This window comes from Eschscholzia californica, unplaced genomic scaffold (assembly GCF_041429995.1).
Source record: "Eschscholzia californica isolate CP2 unplaced genomic scaffold, dmEscCali1.0.p SCAF_1, whole genome shotgun sequence".
NCBI classification, from domain to species: Eukaryota; Viridiplantae; Streptophyta; class Magnoliopsida; order Ranunculales; family Papaveraceae; genus Eschscholzia; species Eschscholzia californica.
Window position 1 is genome coordinate 87,508,124 of NW_028238198.1, and position 22,313 is coordinate 87,530,436.

The 22,313-nt window shown below is 37.6% G+C and overlaps 5 protein-coding genes across 6 annotated transcripts; 3 read left to right on the plus strand and 2 right to left on the minus strand.

The window, feature by feature from the left end:
• Positions 1-972: 972 nt before the first annotated feature.
• Positions 973-2,875, plus strand: LOC147570723 (aquaporin PIP2-7-like). Its single transcript, XM_086657269.1, has 4 exons — positions 973-1,701; positions 1,904-2,199; positions 2,315-2,455; positions 2,610-2,875. The coding sequence occupies exons 1-4, from the start codon at positions 1,413-1,415 to the stop codon at positions 2,727-2,729; spliced, it is 846 nt and encodes a 281-aa protein (XP_086513395.1). The 5' UTR covers positions 973-1,412; the 3' UTR covers positions 2,730-2,875.
• Positions 2,876-4,398: 1,523 nt separating this feature from the next.
• Positions 4,399-6,813, plus strand: LOC147570724 (putative cinnamyl alcohol dehydrogenase 6). Its single transcript, XM_086657256.1, has 6 exons — positions 4,399-4,540; positions 4,642-4,755; positions 5,086-5,313; positions 5,660-5,948; positions 6,238-6,391; positions 6,489-6,813. Exons 1-6 carry the CDS (start codon positions 4,446-4,448, stop codon positions 6,692-6,694), a joined length of 1,086 nt encoding a protein of 361 aa, XP_086513382.1. The 5' UTR covers positions 4,399-4,445; the 3' UTR covers positions 6,695-6,813.
• LOC147570725 (Putative methyltransferase family protein) lies at positions 6,810-8,872 on the plus strand. Its single transcript, XM_086657257.1, has 6 exons — positions 6,810-7,370; positions 7,656-7,742; positions 7,996-8,046; positions 8,130-8,223; positions 8,338-8,422; positions 8,496-8,872. Exons 1-6 carry the CDS (start codon positions 7,137-7,139, stop codon positions 8,641-8,643), a joined length of 699 nt encoding a protein of 232 aa, XP_086513383.1. The 5' UTR covers positions 6,810-7,136; the 3' UTR covers positions 8,644-8,872.
• Positions 8,873-9,189: 317 nt separating this feature from the next.
• LOC147570726 (F-box/LRR-repeat protein 10-like) lies at positions 9,190-12,366 on the minus strand. Its single transcript, XM_086657259.1, has 4 exons — positions 11,722-12,366; positions 11,378-11,583; positions 11,026-11,119; positions 9,190-10,938 (listed from the first exon to the last, which is right to left on the minus strand). The coding sequence occupies exons 1-4, from the start codon at positions 11,917-11,919 to the stop codon at positions 9,454-9,456; spliced, it is 1,983 nt and encodes a 660-aa protein (XP_086513385.1). The 5' UTR covers positions 11,920-12,366; the 3' UTR covers positions 9,190-9,453.
• Positions 12,367-13,349: 983 nt separating this feature from the next.
• On the minus strand, positions 13,350-16,671 carry LOC147570727 (uncharacterized). Of its 2 annotated transcripts, none has more exons than XM_086657260.1 (9): positions 16,443-16,671; positions 16,020-16,146; positions 15,396-15,476; positions 14,862-14,950; positions 14,639-14,713; positions 14,417-14,478; positions 14,278-14,334; positions 13,814-14,167; positions 13,350-13,707 (listed from the first exon to the last, which is right to left on the minus strand). In XM_086657260.1, the coding sequence occupies exons 2-9, from the start codon at positions 16,143-16,145 to the stop codon at positions 13,619-13,621; spliced, it is 933 nt and encodes a 310-aa protein (XP_086513386.1). In that variant the 5' UTR covers position 16,146; positions 16,443-16,671; the 3' UTR covers positions 13,350-13,618. The 2 variants fall into 2 exon arrangements, with proteins under 2 accessions (XP_086513386.1, XP_086513387.1); XM_086657261.1 differs by lacking the exon at positions 16,443-16,671 and adding an exon at positions 16,338-16,432.
• Between the last annotated feature and the right edge of the window lie 5,642 nt (positions 16,672-22,313).

A 22,313-nucleotide genomic window follows, 5' to 3' on the forward strand; every position in this document is an offset into this window, starting at 1 on the left:
TGTGGTGCTCCTCTTAAGAGGTAAGCACTCTTCCCTAGTCAAACCTTTTAAAACCGTGAAGCTTTTTAAAACCGTGAGACGCGGGTGTGCCAACGCGGACAATATCACTAGCTTCTCCACCATTCTATAAAAGGTCACCCATATTTTTTGTTTCAGGCTAATTTTTTGGATGAAAAGTATAAAGGTACTTCAACATTGGCTAGCAAAGCTTTGTCAAAGGCTGTATGACCTAAATAAGAGGTTTTGAATGACAACTATCTTATGTCGTCTGCCACTTTGTCGGGCTGATGAAAAGTATGCCCTTATCTAACCGCTTTCGTTTTAGCAGATATGAATATAACAGGGGCTTTGAGGAAGGGGCCTATGAGTGTTATACACGCCCCTTTCCTTCGCAATCTCCCTATGAAATTTGCCTTGAGGGAGTCAGTCGCCTATAACACTAATCAAAAATTCTATTTCTCCCTCCCCCAGCCCTCCGCCGATGTGGCGACATATCACTGGAGTATGTTTTCTCACAATTCTCTCTCTAATTGATCCACACTCAAGTGATATGTTGCTACATCAGCGGAGGGCTGGGGGAGGGACCAAAATGGAGGGATGAATAGAACTTCCCAACACCAATAGGGTGGGCTTTTAAAACTTTCCATAGAAGATTAGACCAAATATTGGTAAACCACAGAATACTAAATAAGGAAGATTAGGAAACAGTGAATAATGGAATGAATTGGAATAGTCTGGGCTGTCATCAATATGAATAGGGAAATGATTGAGTTGAGAGGAAGCAAATCACTAACTCCCAAAAGATGCATGTGATTGATCACCGTGACCTTATCCTTGGCTATGTTCCATTCTAGATTCTATTTGATACGATGACCCCACCTTACAGATAAGCTTTTCATTTCAACCTTATATTTATACCCATCCCTATTCCACCTCCTCCTAATATATACTATCAAACTTGCTTGCCGAAAAGCCGATAAATTTTCCAAATATATTCTAGTTGTGCTATGAAAAGTGTTATGGGACAAGAAAAACTAGACAAATTCTAGACTGGAATTCTATATAAATTGTCGCGATTCATGATTTGTATGATTTTCATCCACTAAACAGCGACATATAGCAAAGTCACAAGAAGTGCGTGCTGACGATGTTCTTCCTTGAAAATTAACAAACGTTGAGCTCAAGAAGTGGTGGGTCTGGTAGGATGGTTAGTTTGTCCATGCCAGGCTGATGTCAAAATCATGGACCCTATGGTCACATGGTCCAGCTGTATTTGGACTCACACTCACCACTTCCTCTCTAAACCTTTCCCTCTTATACTCATCCATAAATTCCCTTTCCTTCCCACACATTCATCAGAACTCAGTACCAGAGATTGGGATTTTCAGAGAGATAGAGAGAGATAGAAAGAGATGTCGAAAGAAGAGGGAGAACATCATGAAGTTCATCACAGTGGAAAAGACTATAAAGACCCACCACCAGCTCCATTCATTGGCATGGGTGAGCTTAAGCTCTGGTCATTTTACAGAGCTTTGATAGCTGAGTTCATTGCTACTCTTCTATTCCTTTACATTACCGTCGCTACGGTTATTGGTCACAAGAAACAAACAGGACCTTGTGACGGTGTTGGTCTTCTTGGTATTGCTTGGGCTTTTGGTGGCATGATCTTTGTTCTTGTTTACTGCACTGCTGGTATTTCTGGTAAATTCTCCCTCTCTCCTCCTTATAGGCCAATGTTACGTTGTTATTCATTACATCTAGGCCTAGCTCTGGTACTATGTTTTTTTCTTCGCTTCTAGATCGATCACCTTTGTTCCATGTGGGACTATTCTCACATGAATCTTTGTATGTCTAGATTAGTCCTTTGTTTCTTTCTCTAACATGATGGGGTTACTTAAAATAGGTGGACATATTAACCCAGCCGTGACATTCGGATTGTTCTTGGCTCGAAAGGTATCACTATTACGGGCGGTGGCGTATATGGTGGCACAGTGTTTGGGTGCAATATGTGGAGTGGGGTTAGTAAAGGCTTTCATGAAGCATGACTATAATGCGCTTGGAGGTGGAGCTAACTCAGTGGCGGATGGTTACTCAAAGGGAACTGCTTTCGGAGCCGAACTTATTGGTACTTTTGTTCTTGTTTACACCGTTTTCTCCGCTACTGACCCCAAGAGGAGTGCACGTGACTCTCACGTGCCTGTAAGTATCCCACTCTTCAAACCTTAATTTTCTTCTACTATTTTACAATGTCACTCGAAAAGAAAAAAAAAAATAGAGCTAGAATGACTTAGATTTTGACCGTACGGTTTCACAGGTGTTGGCTCCTTTGCCTATCGGGTTCGCCGTGTTCATGGTTCACTTGGCAACCATCCCTATCACCGGAACAGGTATTAACCCAGCCAGAAGCTTCGGAGCTGCTGTCATCTACAACGACAAAAAAATCTGGAACGAACACGTAAGAAGACTTCTTTTTCTTGTTTTACTTTTCTTTGTTTTGGGTTGAATTAATCACACGCAAAATTAGAATTTGAACCGAAAATTATGAATATTTCATGACTTGTGAAAAACGATCTATGGCGAGAATTCTAATATTTGGTTATGGTGAATAGTGGATATTCTGGGTAGGACCATTTGTGGGTGCACTAGTAGCAGCAGCATATCATCAGTACATATTGAGAGCATCTGCAATCAAGGGATTGAGTTCATTCAGGAGCAACCCATCCAACTAAGCATGAAAACAACTTCTTTTTTTTTCTTTCTCATTTGTTGTTGTGAAACAAGTGGAGTATTTAAGTTATTCCAACTTCTTCTTTTCATTTTTTGTATGTTATTATTGAATTTGATCAATGGTATAAGTATTGTTTTTCTGATGAAAGTACTTTCGATTAAATTAGTTGCTAATGACATGGGGACAAGGGTGATTTCTTATAAGACTTGTGATGGGTATCTGTTGAGTACAATCACTCATTGAGCCAACAACTGGTAGTCCTGTTGGTAGTGCTTCTACTCCGCAATTTGAAAGTCTCAAATTTAATCTATGGAAGTGTAAATTCATAATTTATTGAATTTTGGTGTAAATAAAGTTGTTAGATGAACTTTAGGGCAGTAGTTTAATTGGATTATTTTTGGACCGCTTCTGTAAGGATTTAATTTCGACAGTTATCGATCTTATCACATTGTATTTTTTTTTTTTTTTGAAATTTAGATACTATATATCATAAGCCCGCAGGCACTAAGCACCATACATTATTCTCATCCGAAACTTAATCCTCGTCAAGCTGAGGGGTTTGAGATATTGGGCGCAAGAGTTCTGAGATATTGGGCAGTAACTACACGTTGCATTACTCATGGACGCCAGTGCATCCCTAATCTCCAGAATTTGCGGCCTGACTATTCATTGATACTAAACTAAATTAAAAAAGCTTTATCATGTGAGGAAAAACATGCAACTTTATTCACTTAAACTTGCGTTTACGACGATATTACTACATAGATAATACGATATCAGATATGCCTCTTGAGATGGCCTTGACAGGTAGATATAAGATATGTATATAAATTTTTTTTTTGAGCTAAGATACGTATATAACTTGTTCAACAAAAAAAAAAAAAAAAGATACGTATATAACTTATGGGATTCAAATATTGCCACATGGATGATATTCAGGACAAATACATCAGAGTAGTTCCACTATAATCACGATAAAAACTTGATATAGACAAATAGTTGTTGAAATATATAATTTACTTAATTAATTTTTAATTAGTTTTTCTTGTCTTTCTTTCTGGAAAATAAAGAAATTCAGTACTAAATAACATATTCAATTAAAAAGAAAATATTCTCTATTTCTTAATACAAGTCTTGCTAGTCTTTTTTGTTAAACAAATTATAGAAACTGTAATGAATGTTACTTGCATGTTCTTTCAAGTTTCTTTATTGTCTTCTGGTCAATGAACCCCAGTCAGGTCAAAGTCCCTAGTCAAGACAATTGTTGTTTCTGAAAGTTGTTGCAATCAGAGATGCCCTGAAGTGTAGGGCATTGTTTGTATTTATAGAACGTCGTCTTAGTACAATTTACAATTATATTCTCAGTAAATAACAAAATTACAATGAGACATATTTATATACATTTACATTAATAGTTTTGACTAAAAGTGAAGGTTGATCTCAGTCCGAAAGCTGATGTAATCTGTTCCTCTTGGTTCAACTGTTTTTTCTCTTTACACGTCTAAACCAATGAGCGCCGGCCACACCAGTTTTTTATCCGAGGTCCGATCCCATTTTCGGGTCAAACAATATTTTTGCCAAGTAATGGTTAGAGAGTTGACCTGTTGACCCATGAGGTTCTCAAATTCCTCTAAATACCTCCTATAAATACTTTGAGAAGGAAAAGGAAACATCACACAAACAAGAGAGAGAGAGAGAGAGAGAGAGAGAGAGGAAAATGTCTCAGACAACACCGAACCACACTCAAACAGTCACAGGTTGGGCAGCCCATGACAAGTCTGGAAAGTTAACTCCCTTCACCTTTAAACGGAGGTAATTAACTAAATGGTTTATAAATCCTTCTTCATCAATTCCATTACTAGTATTATTTTCTAGTTAATAAGAACTAATATATTTTTCTTAATTATCAACAGAGAAAACGGGATCGACGATATAACAATCAAGATTTTGTATTGTGGAATGTGTCATACTGATCTTCACTATCTAAAGAATGATTGGGGAATCACTATGTACCCTATTGTCCCTGGGTAAGTACGTATATTCATATCATTCATAATTGAACTCCCAAAACTATAGTGTTCTTCAAACTATATATAAATCTTACCTAGCTTGATAAGATTTGTTTTCTGGATGATTCTGGTGCACATAACCACGAATCAAGACAAGCCTTATAAGATATTTATCCAGAATATGTCTAGTTTTTCTTGTGCTCTAGCATTACTCATACAACACTGATACTATGTCCTACGAGTACTCGGGTCGGGATTCAACCGTAATACTGGTCTGACATAACATCATTTTTGTTACTCATACATATAGATCTTCATACAAAAACTGTTGATTTGGGTGAATTGCAGGCATGAAATAGTGGGGGTGATAACAAGAGTAGGAAAGAATGTTTTAGGGTTCAAGATTGGAGATAAAGTGGGAGTTGGATGTTTAGCAGCATCATGTTTAGAGTGTGAACACTGCAATGATTCTCAAGAAAATTACTGTGAGAAGCTTCAATTCACTTACAATGGCATATTTTGGGATGGTAGTATAACTTATGGTGGTTACTCCAATATGATAGTTGCTGACAAAAGGTACATCTTTTATAATTGTGAAGTAACTCAATGATTGCACTATAAAAATCTTTTTGTCGTCTCTCAATTTAGCTCTCATGAGTAAAAAAATTTGAACTGTTTCCAGAAGTACTCTTTGGGGCCAAAATGCTATTAGGTTTCAATAACTTTAAAAACATGAAATCCACCTCATCTATCCCTCTCTCTCCTCTATTTCATCATCTCTCTCGTCACCTCATCATCTTCTCAGATGAAAGTTGCCTGCCAACCAAATTTTTCAGTAACCTTCAAACTTATAATAAAAAATATTTCTTCTTTCTTCTTACTCTCTCTTACTCTTAAGTTGTAAATGTTTGATTATATGAAGGTTTGTGGTGCAAGTGCCAGAAAGCTTGCGGTTGGATGCGGCAGCACCACTATTATGCGCTGGAATAACAGTGTTTAGCCCATTCAAAGACAATAACCTAATCGACTGTCCACGTAAGAAAATCGGTGTTGTCGGCTTAGGTGGACTTGGACACGTAGCAGTTAAATTCGGGAAAGCATTCGGGCACCATGTCACTGTTATCAGCACTTCTCCTTCCAAAGAGAATGAAGCTAAATTGCACCTTGGTGCCGACAGTTTTATCGTCAGCACCAATTCTAAACAAATGCAGGTAAGCTTTCTATACAACCCTGATATGGAGACTGACGTTTTGGGTGTGAAGTTGGCGTGAATCTCCATCCAACAGTTGGGATTCACTCCAATTTCATCAAGAGAGATAAATTGGAGTGAATCCAACAGTTGGATGTGGATTAATGCCCAGAACGTCCGTCTCTCTGTCTTTTTCCCTTTCTGTTCGGATGTAGTACTAAGGGCACCGCACGGTTTAGCGATCTAATACCACTTCGATGCAATTCAAAATTAATATTTACAGTTTGATTTTACATTTTGGATGGTATTAGGCAGGGTCAAGGACATTGGATTTCATAATAGACACAGTTTCGGCGGAGCATTCTCTTGGGCCAATATTAGAACTGCTTAAAGTCAACGGGACATTGTCGATAGTTGGTGCACCAGATAAACCCATTGGATTACCTGCATTTCCTTTAATTTTCGGTGAGATTTTTAACTGCGCTCTAACAATATAAGATAGTTCCGATATCGTTGACGAAAAGAGACACAATAATAGAAGTAATGGTTGAATTTGGTGTAGGGAAGAGGACTGTGAAAGGGAGCATAATAGGAGGAATCAAAGAGACGCAGGAGATGCTTAATGTATGTGCCAAGTACAATATCACATGTGACGTGGAGTTGGTGAAGCCACATCAGATCAATGAAGCGTTGGACCGACTCGCTCGGAATGACGTCCGTTACCGATTCGTCATTGACATGGCTACTACCACTAGATCATCACTCTAAAGTCTGAACTGTTCGAAATTGTTGTTTCTCATTTCTTTCACTTTGTTGCGGATTATATATTTCTTCGTAGTGCGAATATCAGTTTTTCAATAAGAATAAAACTTTAATGGACACCAAAAGCACATCTATTTATTTGACATATTATCGTTATCGGCAAGCTATAAGACTAGATTATCGTGTAATTATAACGTTATTACAAAAACATTGATACATCATAAAGATATGATAAATACGATAACCTACCAGGCCTAAAGCCCATCAAATTACTTTATTTATATCTTAAATAACCCAAGACCATGGGTTCCACCTACGCTAGGAATTGAACCTGAGCCCTCTAGGATTTCGGAGTTTATTGAAACAAGAAAAGGCAAACGGATTCGGGACTTTCTACGAACACCTTTGCTGCTTGTTTACCTCATCAGTCTGTGAACGTTTGTCACTAATGGAAGAACATGAGTCTCCTTCATCAAGAACTACTGACCAAATACAACAAATGACAACAATTTCAAGCCATGGGTTTGAAGATGAAACCTTGGATGAAGGTGAGTTCTCCATTAAAATCATTGAGAATATGGAGGAAGAGTATGGAATGTTTGTATGGCCATGTAGTGTTGTTTTAGCAGAGTATGTTTGGCAACAAAGATCACGCTTTTCTGGTGGCATCTCTGTTCTTGAGGTATATATATGCCTTTCTCACTCTTCCTCCTCCTATCCCTTTAGTTTATATTGTCAAATGATTGTGAAAATAGTCCCACGTGGGAGAAGGACGATATAGCAACCAAGAATGTTATGTTTAAGTCGTCCCCCACTCATTACCAATTGTTTTTTAGTTTGATGACCACAAATTTAACATATCAACACACATTGCTTAGAGTATTGTCCGGAGCCTGAGCTACAGGTGGGGTGGCCAGGACCTTAGGATGTTATTTGATAGCATCCTATTTGTTTGTTCATGAAACAGCTTGGAGCTGGAACTTCATTGCCTGGACTAGTTGCTGCTAAAGTTGGGTCCCACGTTACCCTCACAGATGATTCCACCAGAGTAGAGGTAATTCTCATACAGAACATAAGAAATGGAACTTGATACTTCTTAATCTAACATGTTTTCAGAAGCGAGGTGGGAATGAAAGCAGAGTTCGCACAAACAAAAACCACTTTGTCTAAATTTTGGACATGTCAAGTCAAATTTTAAAGATTAACAACTTGTTTAATTTGTGATCCAAAATTGTATCTTCGAATGCTAATAACATCTAAATTTGTTGGTAGTATCTGTGTGAGATGTGATTTTTTTTAAACTTCAGGTACTTCAAAACATGAGAAGAGTTTGTGACCTCAACGAAGTCAACTGTAAAGTAAACCATCTTACCCGTTCTTTTTCACGATTTGATATGCACCAATCCAATGTTTATATCTTGATCCGAACTCCATTTGGTAGATATTAGGACTCAGTTGGGGAGAATGGGATGCACCTATATTCGATCTTAAACCAAAAATTATTCTTGGTGCTGATGTATTATATGATGCAAAAGGTATACCCTACATGGCTCATTGCTTGTTTCGATCGAAAAATTTCTAGTTCCTTTCCTCATTTACACAATATTCGTGCTTTTGATATAGTAGCACTGACTACTTTTATTGCTTAGACTTCGATAATCTTTTCACAACGGTCACATTTCTACTTGAGAATTCTCCTGGATCAGTCTTCATAACATCTTATCATAATCGAAGGTATTTATTTCTTCCGTTGCTTTTGGATCCATTTCATTTGTGATATTTATGATATTGTATTTGTGATTTGCAGTGGTCATCACTTGATAGAGTATTTAATGGTGAAATGGAATTTGAAATGCACGAAACTTCTCGACCCATTTTCATTCATGCCATCTAGCAAGTCATCTAGCCTAACAGGGAATATTCAACTGGTTGAAATACAACTTAATGTTGAATGATCAGCAACAGTGAAGTCAATATCTTCTTCTTGAGTTTTTCAGACTCACACACGAGCCTACGAAGGGTTTTTAGGTCTAGCCATGCGGGTTGCGACTATGCTAGTTGTTTTGATACTGCTAAGACCGAAGGATACACTTAATTGAAATGTTTTAGTGGGAAAACTACTGCTATATCAGTTTTATTTATTTCCATTTCTCCTTTGAATAAAAGAAGCTAGTATTTTTGCAATTTTGTTCCCACTTGAAGTTTCATTTTCGTTAATTTTTTCACAACACATTAACACGACTACTCTTTTGCATCATGATAGTCAGACCTCGGACTTCGACTTCAATAAGGTTATGTTTGGGGCGAAGGATGCGACTTTCAGGAATTGCATTCCAAAATGATGTCTTGTACACAAGAATGAGTTAGGAATCACATTTCGAAGAAGCCTGCGACTCCTCATGAGAACGAATTCTAAACCCACAGTGGAAGAGGGTACCCGATGTAGGTGAATCCACGATTTAGTCAAAATAGCTTACAAACAAATGTGGTTAGGGTCTCAGTTTTACAGTGGAAAACTATGAAATAGTATAACTTCTGTTCTTCTTTACAACATCATTAAAGGATTAGATTTGACCAAAATCATCACATAGCAAACAAAATCAAAGTGATTATGAAATCACTACAATAAACCAAACAAGTATTGTCAAACCCACATAAAGACATAATTAGCAAAATCCGGCTCCAAAAGCCATGCTCTTAACTCACGAAATAAATTCTTCAGTCTCTTAGTTTACTAAGTACTGCGACAAAAAGTCAACGATTCTTCAATCTTCATCACTCTCACCCATTTCTTCATTACTATCACTCTCACCCACCACCACTTGATTATCTTCATAAAGATCTTCATCGTCGATGCCAACTTCAACATCACCCTTCGGAAGCCATTTTCCGAGTTCATCAACTTCTTCTTCCCCATCATGCAAACCATCTGAGCTACTACACCAATGGCCTCTCCCCAACTCTTCACCGCGGCAAGCGATTTCCAAGGCCGGCCGACTTCTTTCTAGAACAAGTATCAGTTCTTTGTTGAAACTTTCTGGAATTCCAAACCATCTTAACCGCGGGAAATTAGGTTTCTTAAACCATGGAAACACGAGTGGTGTTATCCCGGAACAACGGTAAAGATCCAATACTTGCAAGCCACTCCCACTCCACCCACCTTCCTTAACTTGCATTGAAGCCAAAGCCATTATTGATGTGTCACTTATGTGTGGACATTTACGCATACGTAGTTCAATGATCGGAAACTTTGCTTTAGCAAGAAAGAGAATTCCATTGTCAGTGAGTTTTGGAAGATAAGAGAGGTCTAAGTTCTGAAGTGCACGGTCTGAACCGTTGAATATAGAAGCAATGCACTTGTCTGTAAGTCCTCTGCAACCTCTAATGGATAATGAAGTTAACGACTGTAAAACTTTGTCTCCCACGTATGTAAATCCTGTATCACTGATAAATGTACCATCCAGGAGTAAAGTCTTCAACTTGTGCAAAACGCTGATTGCTTTCAGGGCTTCATCGTCACAATTTCGGCAACCTCTTAAGTCTAGAACTTTGAGGTCCATCTTGAGTGCTAAATTTACCACGGACTGACTAGTTATCCAATTACACCATCTCAAGCTTATAGTTGTTAGAGAAAGGGATGTCGCAGAAATGTCGTTAAACATAAGATCCGTCAAATGGATCCCCCCATGGAAGATCTTTAGCGTTTGCAGGTTTGGACAAGAGTGTAAGACTGCCCTAAAACCTCCATCAGAAACACGGCAGAAGCCTCCAAGAGAAATACTTTCCAAGCTTAAACTTCTAAATGCCATTAAGAGGATGCCAACGTCATTCACTTGTCTAAAGGAGGTGTCGCAAAAACGTGGGCTCCGAACCAAAGAGAGATATTTCAGTCTCCCATTTTGATTGATATCTTGAACACCGGAGTTGCTGAGGTCGGTATTACCATTTGGCTGCGTAAAAGGTGCATCCTCAAGATCCAAGTGAATCAAATTCAGTAGACATCTACTTATTGTACCAACCAAAGCATCTGTAATGCAGTCTACTGAAATACACAATTTTCGAATGTTGGGAAGCGTTGTAGGTTGTAACTGAGATGGGAGAAGCTGTGCAGTTGGACTAAGTAATTCAATCATCATTGCTGAAGTTATTTCACCAATCTCTAGATTTACAAGTTCCGGCAAAGCCATTGTCCAGTCTAGAGCCAAATGATCAGGGCGGAACATCGAGATACTGAACATCAGGAATAATGACTACACAGATAAACTAGCATCAACTAACTGTAAAAATACTACAAATAAGCATCAGGAAAAGTTTTACGATGAAAAAGTGAGTCTTACTTGTAAATGGGTGCAACCACTGAGTAACTCCTCCAGATCAGAGATATGGATTCTACGGTTTCTTCCATCAGCTACTGAGCCCAAGTAAAGACACCTGAAGAAAGTAAACCAACAAATTTACAAGACAGAAACCAAATACTACTACTCTAAAGTTGGTATTCATGTCAACTTTGCGGATGATAGTGTTATTCTCCATAAAGCAGACAGACAGACTGCTCAAAAACGAAGATTTATCTTTACGGCCATTGAGCCCGTTTGAATGAATGACTCAAGTGGAGAATTAGTAGAAAGCATCATTTCATAATCAGAAAAAAAAAAAAAAAATGGAATCTTGAGCAATTTGAGGAGGAACCTGAGATCTCTACATCGTGTTCCAATCTCATAAAGTAGTTTTCCGCTGAAATCTTGACAATGTTGCAAACAAAGATTTTGCAAAGAAGGGCGGAGAATATGATTGATGGAGGAATCATCAAGGCGCTTACAATTGAGTTTGAGGCTATGAAGATTAGGGTTTGTAGGTAAGAGGGGAATCAACAAACCGATAGATGGAGCAATGTTCTGAAAACAACAACAAATATTCACTTAATTAACCAAACCATAATAAGTACAGTTTTTGTTTTTAGGGCACAAAAAATGAAAACCCTAGCCTAGGGTAAGAGGAAAAAAAGAGAGAAGATAAGTAGTAGTAGTAGTTACAGTAGCGTCGAAATTGGGGAGGAAAGATAGGTGTCGATAAGCGCATGAATTGAAAGTCTTACAAGTAGTGGCCATTGAGCAAATTGAAGAGATATCCAACTTCCCCATTATCATCGACGATACTACCGCTTCCGGTAAACCTTCCAACGTTTGCTTCATCTCTTCTTCTTCTTCTTCTTTCTCCCAATACTCCTCCATTCTCTCTGTCTCTCTCTCTCCTTGCGTTTAGAGCATCTCTAACCGCCAGATGTTCAAATCAGTTAGTTTTATACCTTAATATAGGTTTAAGAGAGTGTTGCAAGAGAGTATCTCTAATCCTAAGAATAATCTTCCGGGAATCAATTCTCCGTGGAATTCATATTTTTCTGCACATTCTCGGAGAAATATTATTTTTAAAAAATTAACTTAATCAAACACTGGCCCATAATCTTCATATTCTCTATCACCGTCACATAGAGATGTCTACAATAAAAGAGAGAGAGAGAGAGATCTAAAGTGAGAACGAAAAAGAGATAGTCAGTGAGAGCGAACGAGATAGTGAGAGAAAGAGAACGAGAGAGAGATAATGGTGAAGATTGGTGGGCAATGTTCAATCAAGAGAGGAAAACCCTAGGTAGAGAGTGAGAATTAAGCGCTCGGGCGCCTAACATATACATGAACACTCAAGCTTAGTAAGTAGTGAGGACTCTGAAAATCCCACACCACTTGTGAGAGTGTCCAGAACCTAGACTATAAGTAAACTTAGTGAGTAGCAAAGTGTTTTGAAGGTCTAGTGGAATCTTCGCCAAAATAAAACCCCGCTCAGGGTGAAGGGACTGTGATTATCTCACATCTCTCTCCAGTGTCTAGAGCTTGGTGTCACACTGTATAGCAAGAAAGCTTAACAAGACCACACTACAACTTCTGTTGAAGGAACTCTTATATTGCCTAAACAACTCTCAAGCACAAACATATACAAGCACGCTTCCTAAGTCACTCACACTTTAGACTCACTTGCTTGGATGATTTACAAATAAGGGGGAGAATCCCTACTTATACTACCACACCCTTACAGCGGATAACCAAGATTAAAATACATGTTTAAGATCTAAGGGCTAGGCCCAATGTACTAATCCTAGCCCAGGCCCACTAGATGTCCTATTAAGTTCTCTAGTCAATTTTAAAGGCTCCCGCCAAGGAAAGGGGTTTCACATACTCACATATGCCCAAAGACTCGCCCATTCTCAGCCAAAATTTTATATACTGAGCTATAGGAGAACAGGAATCCTTTTTGGAGGGGCGCTATAGGAGAATAGCAATCTTTTTTGGAGGGGCACATGGAGTCTTCGCCAAGAATGGCTAAACGCTTTGTGTATGTCATAATATCCCTCTGCTCAAATTCCAGATCCACCCAGATACACAGATCATCTGAAAACGAAGAGGAAAACCATGAGGGAGAAAAAAAAATCCGAGGGGGTCGGATACCAAAGGAGACAGATGAGAATAAATGCCAGTTCGCCTGGACCACCAGAGATATAATATAGCAAACTCAACGTTTAAAGTTAAGTGGCATTTTTGTCAGGGTTTTGTAGATTATAGGCTATGCTATAGCCTTGGATATGTAATACTTAGTAAGATAAACATTCAAATTGAACAAATATAATCAAATAAACTAAATAAATGTACTGCTCTATTAGGGCAACAGTTTCTACAAATTACTTCTAATTTAATTCCTAACCCTACCAACAAACGAAAACAAATAGTTAAAACTTAGGGCGCTGTCACAAACATGCAGCTACCGCATCAAGTTTCCTACCGATGATTCATGAGCCAAAACATTCCAAGGAGATGAGAACCTAGAACACTAAAAAGATGAGCAGTCATTAGACTCTTCCATTGGACTAAGAGAATGGACAATTTAAGTGCTCTCCACTGCAGTTGCGGCGGGAATTGGCCCATTCGATCTAAAACCACGCCCCCTTCCACGTCCTCGGCCGCGACCACGCCCTGTTCATCGAAACCAATATCAACTAAATAGAGAGAGAGAGAGAGAGAGAGAGAGAGAGAGAGAGAGAGAGAGAGAGAGAGAGAGAGAGAGAGGGGTTGAAATTACCTCGGCCTTGAGGTGCTTCATCCTCATATCCACCTCCTTCCTGATAGGTTTCTGCACGAGGACCATTATAGCCTCCCCTTCGATATCCTCCACGCCTTCGATCTTGAAGTGGCGCATTGTTATCGTATCCACTGTCTTGATGGGTGGAATTAGGGCCATTATAGCCTCCTCTTTGGTGTTGAACAGGTCCATCGTTATCATATCCGCCTTCATCTTGTGTTTCTCCACGAGGACCATTGTAACCTCCCCTTCCACGACCACGAAATCCACGGCCTCTTCCACGACCCCAACCCCTAGCATATCCATGGCCTCTATCCCAACCTCCCACTCCAAAATCACGCACAAATCCATTTCCTAAAATAAGAATGTGGATTGTCGAAGATAAATTAATGGCGATCTCTGTGTTCACTATAAATTTCCTGTCTACAAGTTACGATGGTCGTAAAATCACATTTAGCACGTACCTCTTCCACCCCTTCCACGACCACCACGGCCCCTGCCAGCACCACCAGGCGAGTTTTCTGTGCATTTTACCAGTATAAAGTAACTAAAACGGTCCACTTAATATCGATCAGAAAAGCGAAAGAGGGTGATATGAACTACCTCCATCATAATCTATCTCCGTCCACACTTTAACTTGGTCCGCTGGCAATGGAGGCTGGTATCTGCAAACAACAACAAGGTTAGAGAATCACCATTCACAACAGCATGACGTTACAGGATCCAGTCTAAAACAATGAAATAGTAAGCAATGGGCGGGGCCGTACTCTTGACTTCAAATTAATATTTCAGATATCAGACAGAACAAAATAATTTGTAGCTTACCCGATTGAAGAGGAATCGAGCTCCTTAGTAGAAAGAGTAATTGTGATCATCGAAACATGCCTAGTTGTTTCAAGACTGTAGAGTTCAAAATAAACCAGGGTGAAGAGATCAATATTTTCCGTACAAATAACATAAAGTAACAAATCTTTATGATGAAAAACAGCGAGAAACAAGAAAAAGAGTATGCAAGACCATCCATTTTAAAGGTTCAAAGTTCTCTTACGGAAGGAGGCCTTCTTCTAGGGGTTCCCATGTATCAGTTATGTCAGTAGATCCAATCACAGTAATCTGGTGAAGACCAACAATCCTTCTCTGCATTACAGGTAGATGGTTGAGAAAAAACATACGAGCAATAAAGACAGACTCTTACACTTAATGTGTGTGAGAACAATGTTTAAAAAGGCGCATAAGATGCCCATCAATGAGCACGCCACAATGCAAAAGGTAGTCAAAAGGGTAGAAGCGAAGAAAACATTCATATCCCTCAACTTTACTGTTAAAAAACTAAGTTGCTACGGTACTACAAACAAATTCAATCAAATATACTATTAATAGAATAAAATACTACTACTATGTCAAAATGTATGAAATTGAAGCTATAGTCTCTCTGCGGCCTCAAGGCACCGCCTCAAATTGTCAAAGAAAACTGTCTTCAAGCGGAAAAAACATTTTTTTTAAACTTTGAGCGAGAGAGAAGAGAGAAGATAAATCATCATTCAGCAACCCCTAGTGAATATTAATTTACTAGATACAATACCTTAATCAACTCCACGATCATTATAGTCTTACTGATTGCTCTTCCCATAGCCTTGAATACGATCTCACTTGAACCTTTTTCCTTTGGTAAATAAGAATTGCAATATCGTTAGAACATGTAAAACCCACATAGCAAATAATTATACGTCACTCTATGCTAACTTACAGAAGTACATATAAACCAAAGAGGAAACCAAGTATAGCCCTTAGCTTTCAAAAAGAAAAGTATAACTCTTCGCCTTCCTAAGTTAATCACATTTACCTACTCGTAACATAACAAACCGTAAAATAATAGATAGTATATTGAAAGGACTTGACATAATGGGTTATATGACAAGTAACATTCGATACGTCAAGTAACATTGCCAAGAACAAAACCCCGTATCGAATGGCCACGGCTTGGGTATCAAAAACGGACAATACAAAAAAAAAACGCCAATCTTTGGGTCGTTATAGAATATAAATACAAGCAAATAAAAAAATTATTTCAACCCATCACATAAACAAACTCCTAATGTAAATCAATGATATTTAAAACTCTAATGAAGAAAATAACTTCCTTTAATAAGATTATTATTATGATAAAGCCAATGAAGAACTTTATAATAATTAGGAGGAATAATACCTGAAGAAGACTGGTAGCATAAGTGATATAATTTCTCATCCTCCCTTGAGTAGTTATCCTTATCTCATTCTCATTAATGGGTGTCTCTGCTCCTCTTGGTTTCTCCACTCTTTGGTAACGATCCATTCTATAAAAAAACAATCTCAAAAATTAAAACTTTAACCAGAAAATCAAGAATAATCAAATCATTATCAAATTTAACCATGAAATCTATTAAGAACAAAATAAATTAGCCCTAATTCGATATAATTTTGTTTTTTTTAGATCAATCAATTAAATTACTTCGATTAGAAGATAGTTGAAATAGGAAAATCATACAGAGTAGAAGATAAGATAGTAGAAATACGAGAGAGGAGGAAACAAGGGTAACAGGACAGAGAATGAAAATTAGGGTTCGCGGAGTTACTATGAAGAAATTGATACCTCAAAAAAGTTCCTTTGGCCCTCTTTCTCTGGCTTCTTTTCTTCTGTTCCGCCCTAATCTCCAAGTGGAGAAACCCTTTTGATTTTTATACCCGACGATTCAGAAACCGCCCTAACAAATCGGATTAATTGCACCGGTTCAACCCGCAACATTAAGGCATTGTTTGGGTCGTTAGGCCTCTCTCATTCATGGTTTAAATTGGGTTGTTATCGTGCCTATCACATCTTCATGATGTATCAATGCCTTATGACGACTAATATAGATCGTAGTCGATTTCTTAGAAAAAAAAGGAGATAGTGTTGGAAAATTATTTAATAAACAAATTTTGTTTGAGTAAAATTATATCAATAGGTACTTGTGAAAAGTCACAAGTTATGGGTAGTCACAACCCAATGGAGAGACATCTTGTAGAGTCATGGCAAACTCCATAAATACTCTAATTTGGTTTCTTTTTAAAACAAGTTTTTTGGACAGCTTTTAGTATATTTTAAAGACAATAGTTGAGTCGTCTAGAGTCGCGTTTGAGAGCATAGTAACTCGATAGTTCGATGGAGCATATAGAATTGTAGTGCTTCTTTCTATATGACGTGATCGTTGTATCTTGGGAGACAAATGTCCGTAGACCGTTAGCACCGTTGCGGGGACATGATTGTCTTAAGGAAAGAGTGACCACTCGCCTCGATCATCAAATAAGATAAGTTAATTTTTCATTTCATATTTATATAATCTTTAGTGTCATATGATCAGTCGTCAAGAACCGAATCCGTAAATCCAGTAACAACAATCTTAAGACAATCATGTTTATTTTGGGTTAGATTCTTGACTATTTGGGAAACCATATTAGTCATGGTTTCTGTGGACTGCAGCCTACCATTGATCATGTTCTTCTGGTTAATATACCTGAAGTCAGGTACTAACAGTGCCATGGTTATATGCAAAAATAAAAAGACAGTGACATGGTGACTCTACAACCTTCCAGGTGATATCCCATTTGTTTTGGATTCGATTTTTAAATAGTGTGGATGTCATGTTAGGCCTTTTATTTTTAGATTATGTGTACTTGATCTTTATTGATGACGTTGAGAAGACACTGTTTGATTTTGGTGTACATGTGTTCTGTCTATTACCATTATCATCATCGGTTAGATACCACCATGAAAAGTATAAGGTTTACTCTGGCGACTTAAATCGATGACCAGATTTGGGAAATCACTAATTTTAGTCTTCATGTTTTCCACTGCCTAAACATGAGTGGGAAGTCACTGCCTGACCTTTATTTATTTATTTATTTTTCCATCTTCGTTCTCATATTTGGATTCATTTGATGTGGTCGAAAAATTAAAACAGATAGAGATATTTTCATAGTTCGTTCTTATGTATATCATCCTATGACCAATAGAAACCAAATTGGTATACTGTTTTTTTCCCAGTAAGTATAACTTGGTAATTTGCGTAAAGGGATTCACATCTTCGTTTGCTCAATTGGTTATATCATCCAAGAAGTAACATGGAAATGCCTTAGTTTAGGAAGTTAGACTGGAGCTTTATCATGGTATATATATATATATATGTCAAGCAATATATATTAATTATTATGTTGTATACATGTTGTAATAGCGGCTTACGACCCAAGTGTTGACAGAATCTCAATTCTTAATCAACGGGGGATAACACTAGTAATAATCTTAAAGCTATATTTTGTACACATGTAGACTACTATGACAAGAATCAATTTGAATAATTTTTTGTTACCAGTTTGGTGGTAATGAATAATTCAGTGATGGGAGATGATGATGATGATGACTAAGTTGAGATGTGTTACAGTGTTTGTTGTTGTGAAGGTTGATTCAATTTTTTTTTTTTTTGAAACCCCGAAACCATATTTCATTCATAAGTGATACAATCACAAATTTACAGGGATAAAATGTTATTCCTCTCGGCCAGATACTTGAGAGTTACATAAGTAAGTTCGCAGAACTTCGAATGTAAAGTGCCTCATGTATTGAGAGAAATTGACTAGACGCTGACGAAAATAAGAAGGAAGAAAAATGAAAGGATCCTAAAGATCACAGATTAAAAGACCCTATAGGTCAACAAAAAACAAGAAAAAAACTAAAAGAAACACCGCCATTGTCGCCAGAAAACCATCGTCGTCACTGGAAAACCATCTCAGCCACCGGAAAAGCTTCACCGTCACCGGAAAACTGTTGGCACCGTAGAAAACCGCCTTCACCTGCTTACTTAATCCCCCAAACATAAAAAAATTGAATCATAATATGCTTCACTTCAATACACTCAGATTGAAAGTAAATCCAACTAGAATTTGAAATTTCGAGTTCTTGTTCTTCAATTTCTCGTCTCTAATTCCCAGATTTCCTAGAATTTGGTTAATGCCTGTACTAATTATACCCTAACTACTTGGATGATTGTGGTTCAGTATCTACTCTATCTCTCATTAATTCTCCTCCTGGAAGGAGGATCACTTCATCACCACCATCAACATCATTAAACATAACCATCATCTTTTACCGCACCGCCACCACCACGGAACACACCACTAAGAATTCCACCATTGCTAATCACCACAAACTAACACCACCATCACGGAATCAACTAAATCCCCCATCAACACCCTTAACGACAACCCTTTTCTCCACCACCACACCACCACCATCATCAATGTTAAGCCTAACCACCTTCTGAAAGTACTAGAGAGAGGAAGGGAAAGGTTTATAGAAAGAACGAAAAATGGCATGAATCAAAAACGAAAATGGCATGAATCATAAAAGATTTATTGAAAATGTGATATTTCCAGCCCTAAATACTATTAATAGAGGGATACTTACTAAAAACCAAAGAAAAAGAGGGATCCGGCGAAGGGAGTACCCATCGCCGGAGCCTCAAACGCAGATCTTGCAAAAGTTGCAGAGGATCGAAACAAATAGTTAGAGTAGCATTTATTGAAGGGGATTCAGAGTTATTACAATTATTAGGTTGATTCAATTGACTGCCAAAGTGCAGAGCCTTTTGGAAGGTGCAACCAACAGGTATGTTCCAAACCTCCTGATATCTTGTGACCCGTGGGTTGAAACGGTTCAAATTGCACCACTAAGTGGCCTTCTGCCAAATTACCACTTCTCGACCACAATTGCTTCTCTGACTTGAGTACTTAATTGATGGTAAATCTATGCATTTGTCCGGAGAGAGTGAGAAACAAAGCAATTGCCATTTAATTCTCGGTTGGTAATTGATGGTATAATTGTTTCCTTAAGTGCGCAAAACAAAAGGTCACTGTGACTCAGTTTGTTCGAAAGCATTATCGAAGTCGTAACAATATTTCGAAGTTAGAATGTCCAATCTAATATCTAAGGAGAAAATCAATCATTGGAATTTGGATATCTCAAACTGTGTGGGAGTTATAAAAATAAAATACCTCATGTATAGTAAGGTTTCTCTCGTACAACTGGTGGATCATTAAAAATCGGCATTGTGGGGTTGTATAATAAAATTGTGTTGCATTCTGCATCTATACCTTACATATTTTGGTTTCACCACTGTGAGGTTAACATGTGCGTCAGGTTTCCGTCAACAAGATCAAGTAATTACATAATTTAGTGGTGCAACATCATAAGAAAAGGATAAATATGTGGATTTACTAATTAGTTTTCCAGTTAATTTGTGAAACACTTTCTCTTTGTGTGCCTGTTTAGTTCAATCCATATATGTTCTCACTTTATGGACCATGGATAAGGGGAAATTATGTAATTACTTTGCATAAGACAAGAGTATTGGGAAGTCCAGAAGTTGAACCATTATTTGGGGATTATTGGGAAGTCCAGAAGTTAAACGCACCATAATGCTATATATAAATTTTATCGTATGATATGGTAGGATGGATGTATTATTTAGAGACATCGACACCATATCTAGATAAGAAACTTGAGTATCTGATTGATCACTGATACAAAAGTGATGATAGTGGATGAAAAAACCCTGTTGGTGGTAGTTGTTCTCGTTCTCATTTGTGTCCAATCGAGTTTGACAGATATCCTAATAAATCACTCCCATGCAAGATATGAGGTTGCGGCGTGATAGTAAATGTAAAGGGTGGGGGACACTTATGTAATCAATCAGGGTGCTTGTATTGGAGAAATTTCAAATTGATCCAATAATTATTTTTGGGAGATCTTACATTGATCTGTAAAAGATGTTAGTTTGGATAATTGTGTCCAAAACCGTCTTCATGGGCAAAGGAAAATTGTCATGGTGGTAGTCGTTGATAAGATGAAATCAACTAGAAACAGGGAGGATGCCCACCTTACCTACTTTGCATATGATTAATAAATCACAGAAAGCATAACAAACAAGGTTTCTCGGAGTATCTATGATATAAGTAAGTCTTTTATGACTTCATTAGACATGAATCATGGAAGACCTCTTGTTTGATATTGTAAACATATATTCAAATTGGCTTGCACAGTTGAAGTGGTGTTGATCTTTATTTGCCCTCAGGATGCATTTAATTTTGTGTTCCCCGGCCACAACCGGTAGGCGGGCATATTAATACACTTCTATTATTTGAAGCACTGAAGCCCTCCTCTTGTTCTTTCCCATTTCAAAATAAAAGAAATGGTTTTATACTTCAATCGAAGAAATCTGAAGAATAGAAATATGATCTCTTCCGCCGTAATCATAAGATCAAACTAATTTGCAGTCCAATTTTGAGGGTTATTTGTCTGAAATAGAGTCAGGCCTGGTTCAACTCTATTAAGGGTGTGTTCTGTGGTCTATGTTGTTTATGAAAACTCTGACCCTCGAGAGTGCAACGCAAAATCGTGCAAGAGGAAGAATTGGTGGACCGAGCTTTCAGACGATAAATTTGTAACTTTATATTAAAATCCTCACGTAAGCTAAAAGTTTATCTGTAGAGAAATTGGTTGTTGAGATATCTCACAGTAGATGAAACTCTAGTATCACTTCTCACATAACTTTCTAGTGGGGCAGACTCAATTTTAGTTTTCTGAGTTTGGTTTCATGACAACTTAGCTTTAGTCATGAAATGTGGGGGAAGTGTGAGCTATGATATGTCATAGTTGTTTTCCCATGAATGTTGAGGATTTATGTGTTGGAATTTGAGCCAATTTTGAAAACGTATACTTATGTGCTCAAAATTATTATAAGTGAGACCATAAGAATATTTCAAGTGGTACGATTAAGAGGACGAGCTCCTAATTAGATTAAATTTGATGAACTCGAATGTAAAGTGTAACGATTTGGGATTAGGGCGGCCGACCTAATATCAAACGAAAGTTGTAGTTAACACTGTTTATATGATCTTCGAGGAAACTAGTCAATTAAGACTTCACATCTCATCATTCTATATAGAAAATAGAAAAATGAGATTTGAACCAATCACTTAAAAATTTAAGAAAACGGTAACGCTTTGAAATCGTTTTAGATAAAGTGTTCCAAATGATATACATCGAACCTTACGAAATGGTATATAATACAATTCTTGTTTAGTTTGAAAATACAAACGATAAGTATATCAATGTATTAGAGTAATACAACTAAACAGATGTCCAACCGGTTTGTATAACGGATGTCCTATCGGTTTGTCGAAATTCGTATAACAGATGTCAATTGACATAGAAAACATAAGAAAATGAATTTCCTTGAGGATATTTGAAAATGGAATATGGTAAGTCACCGTACATGCATTGACATAATAATACCACTAAATAATTGCTCTGATCAGTTTGAAAATGTGAATTAGTTATGCATGCAAAGAAAGTTGAATGACAACCTAAGAGGATCCAATTATTAAAGGTGTGTCAATAACGAGCAATTATCATCGAGGGGAATGGGAC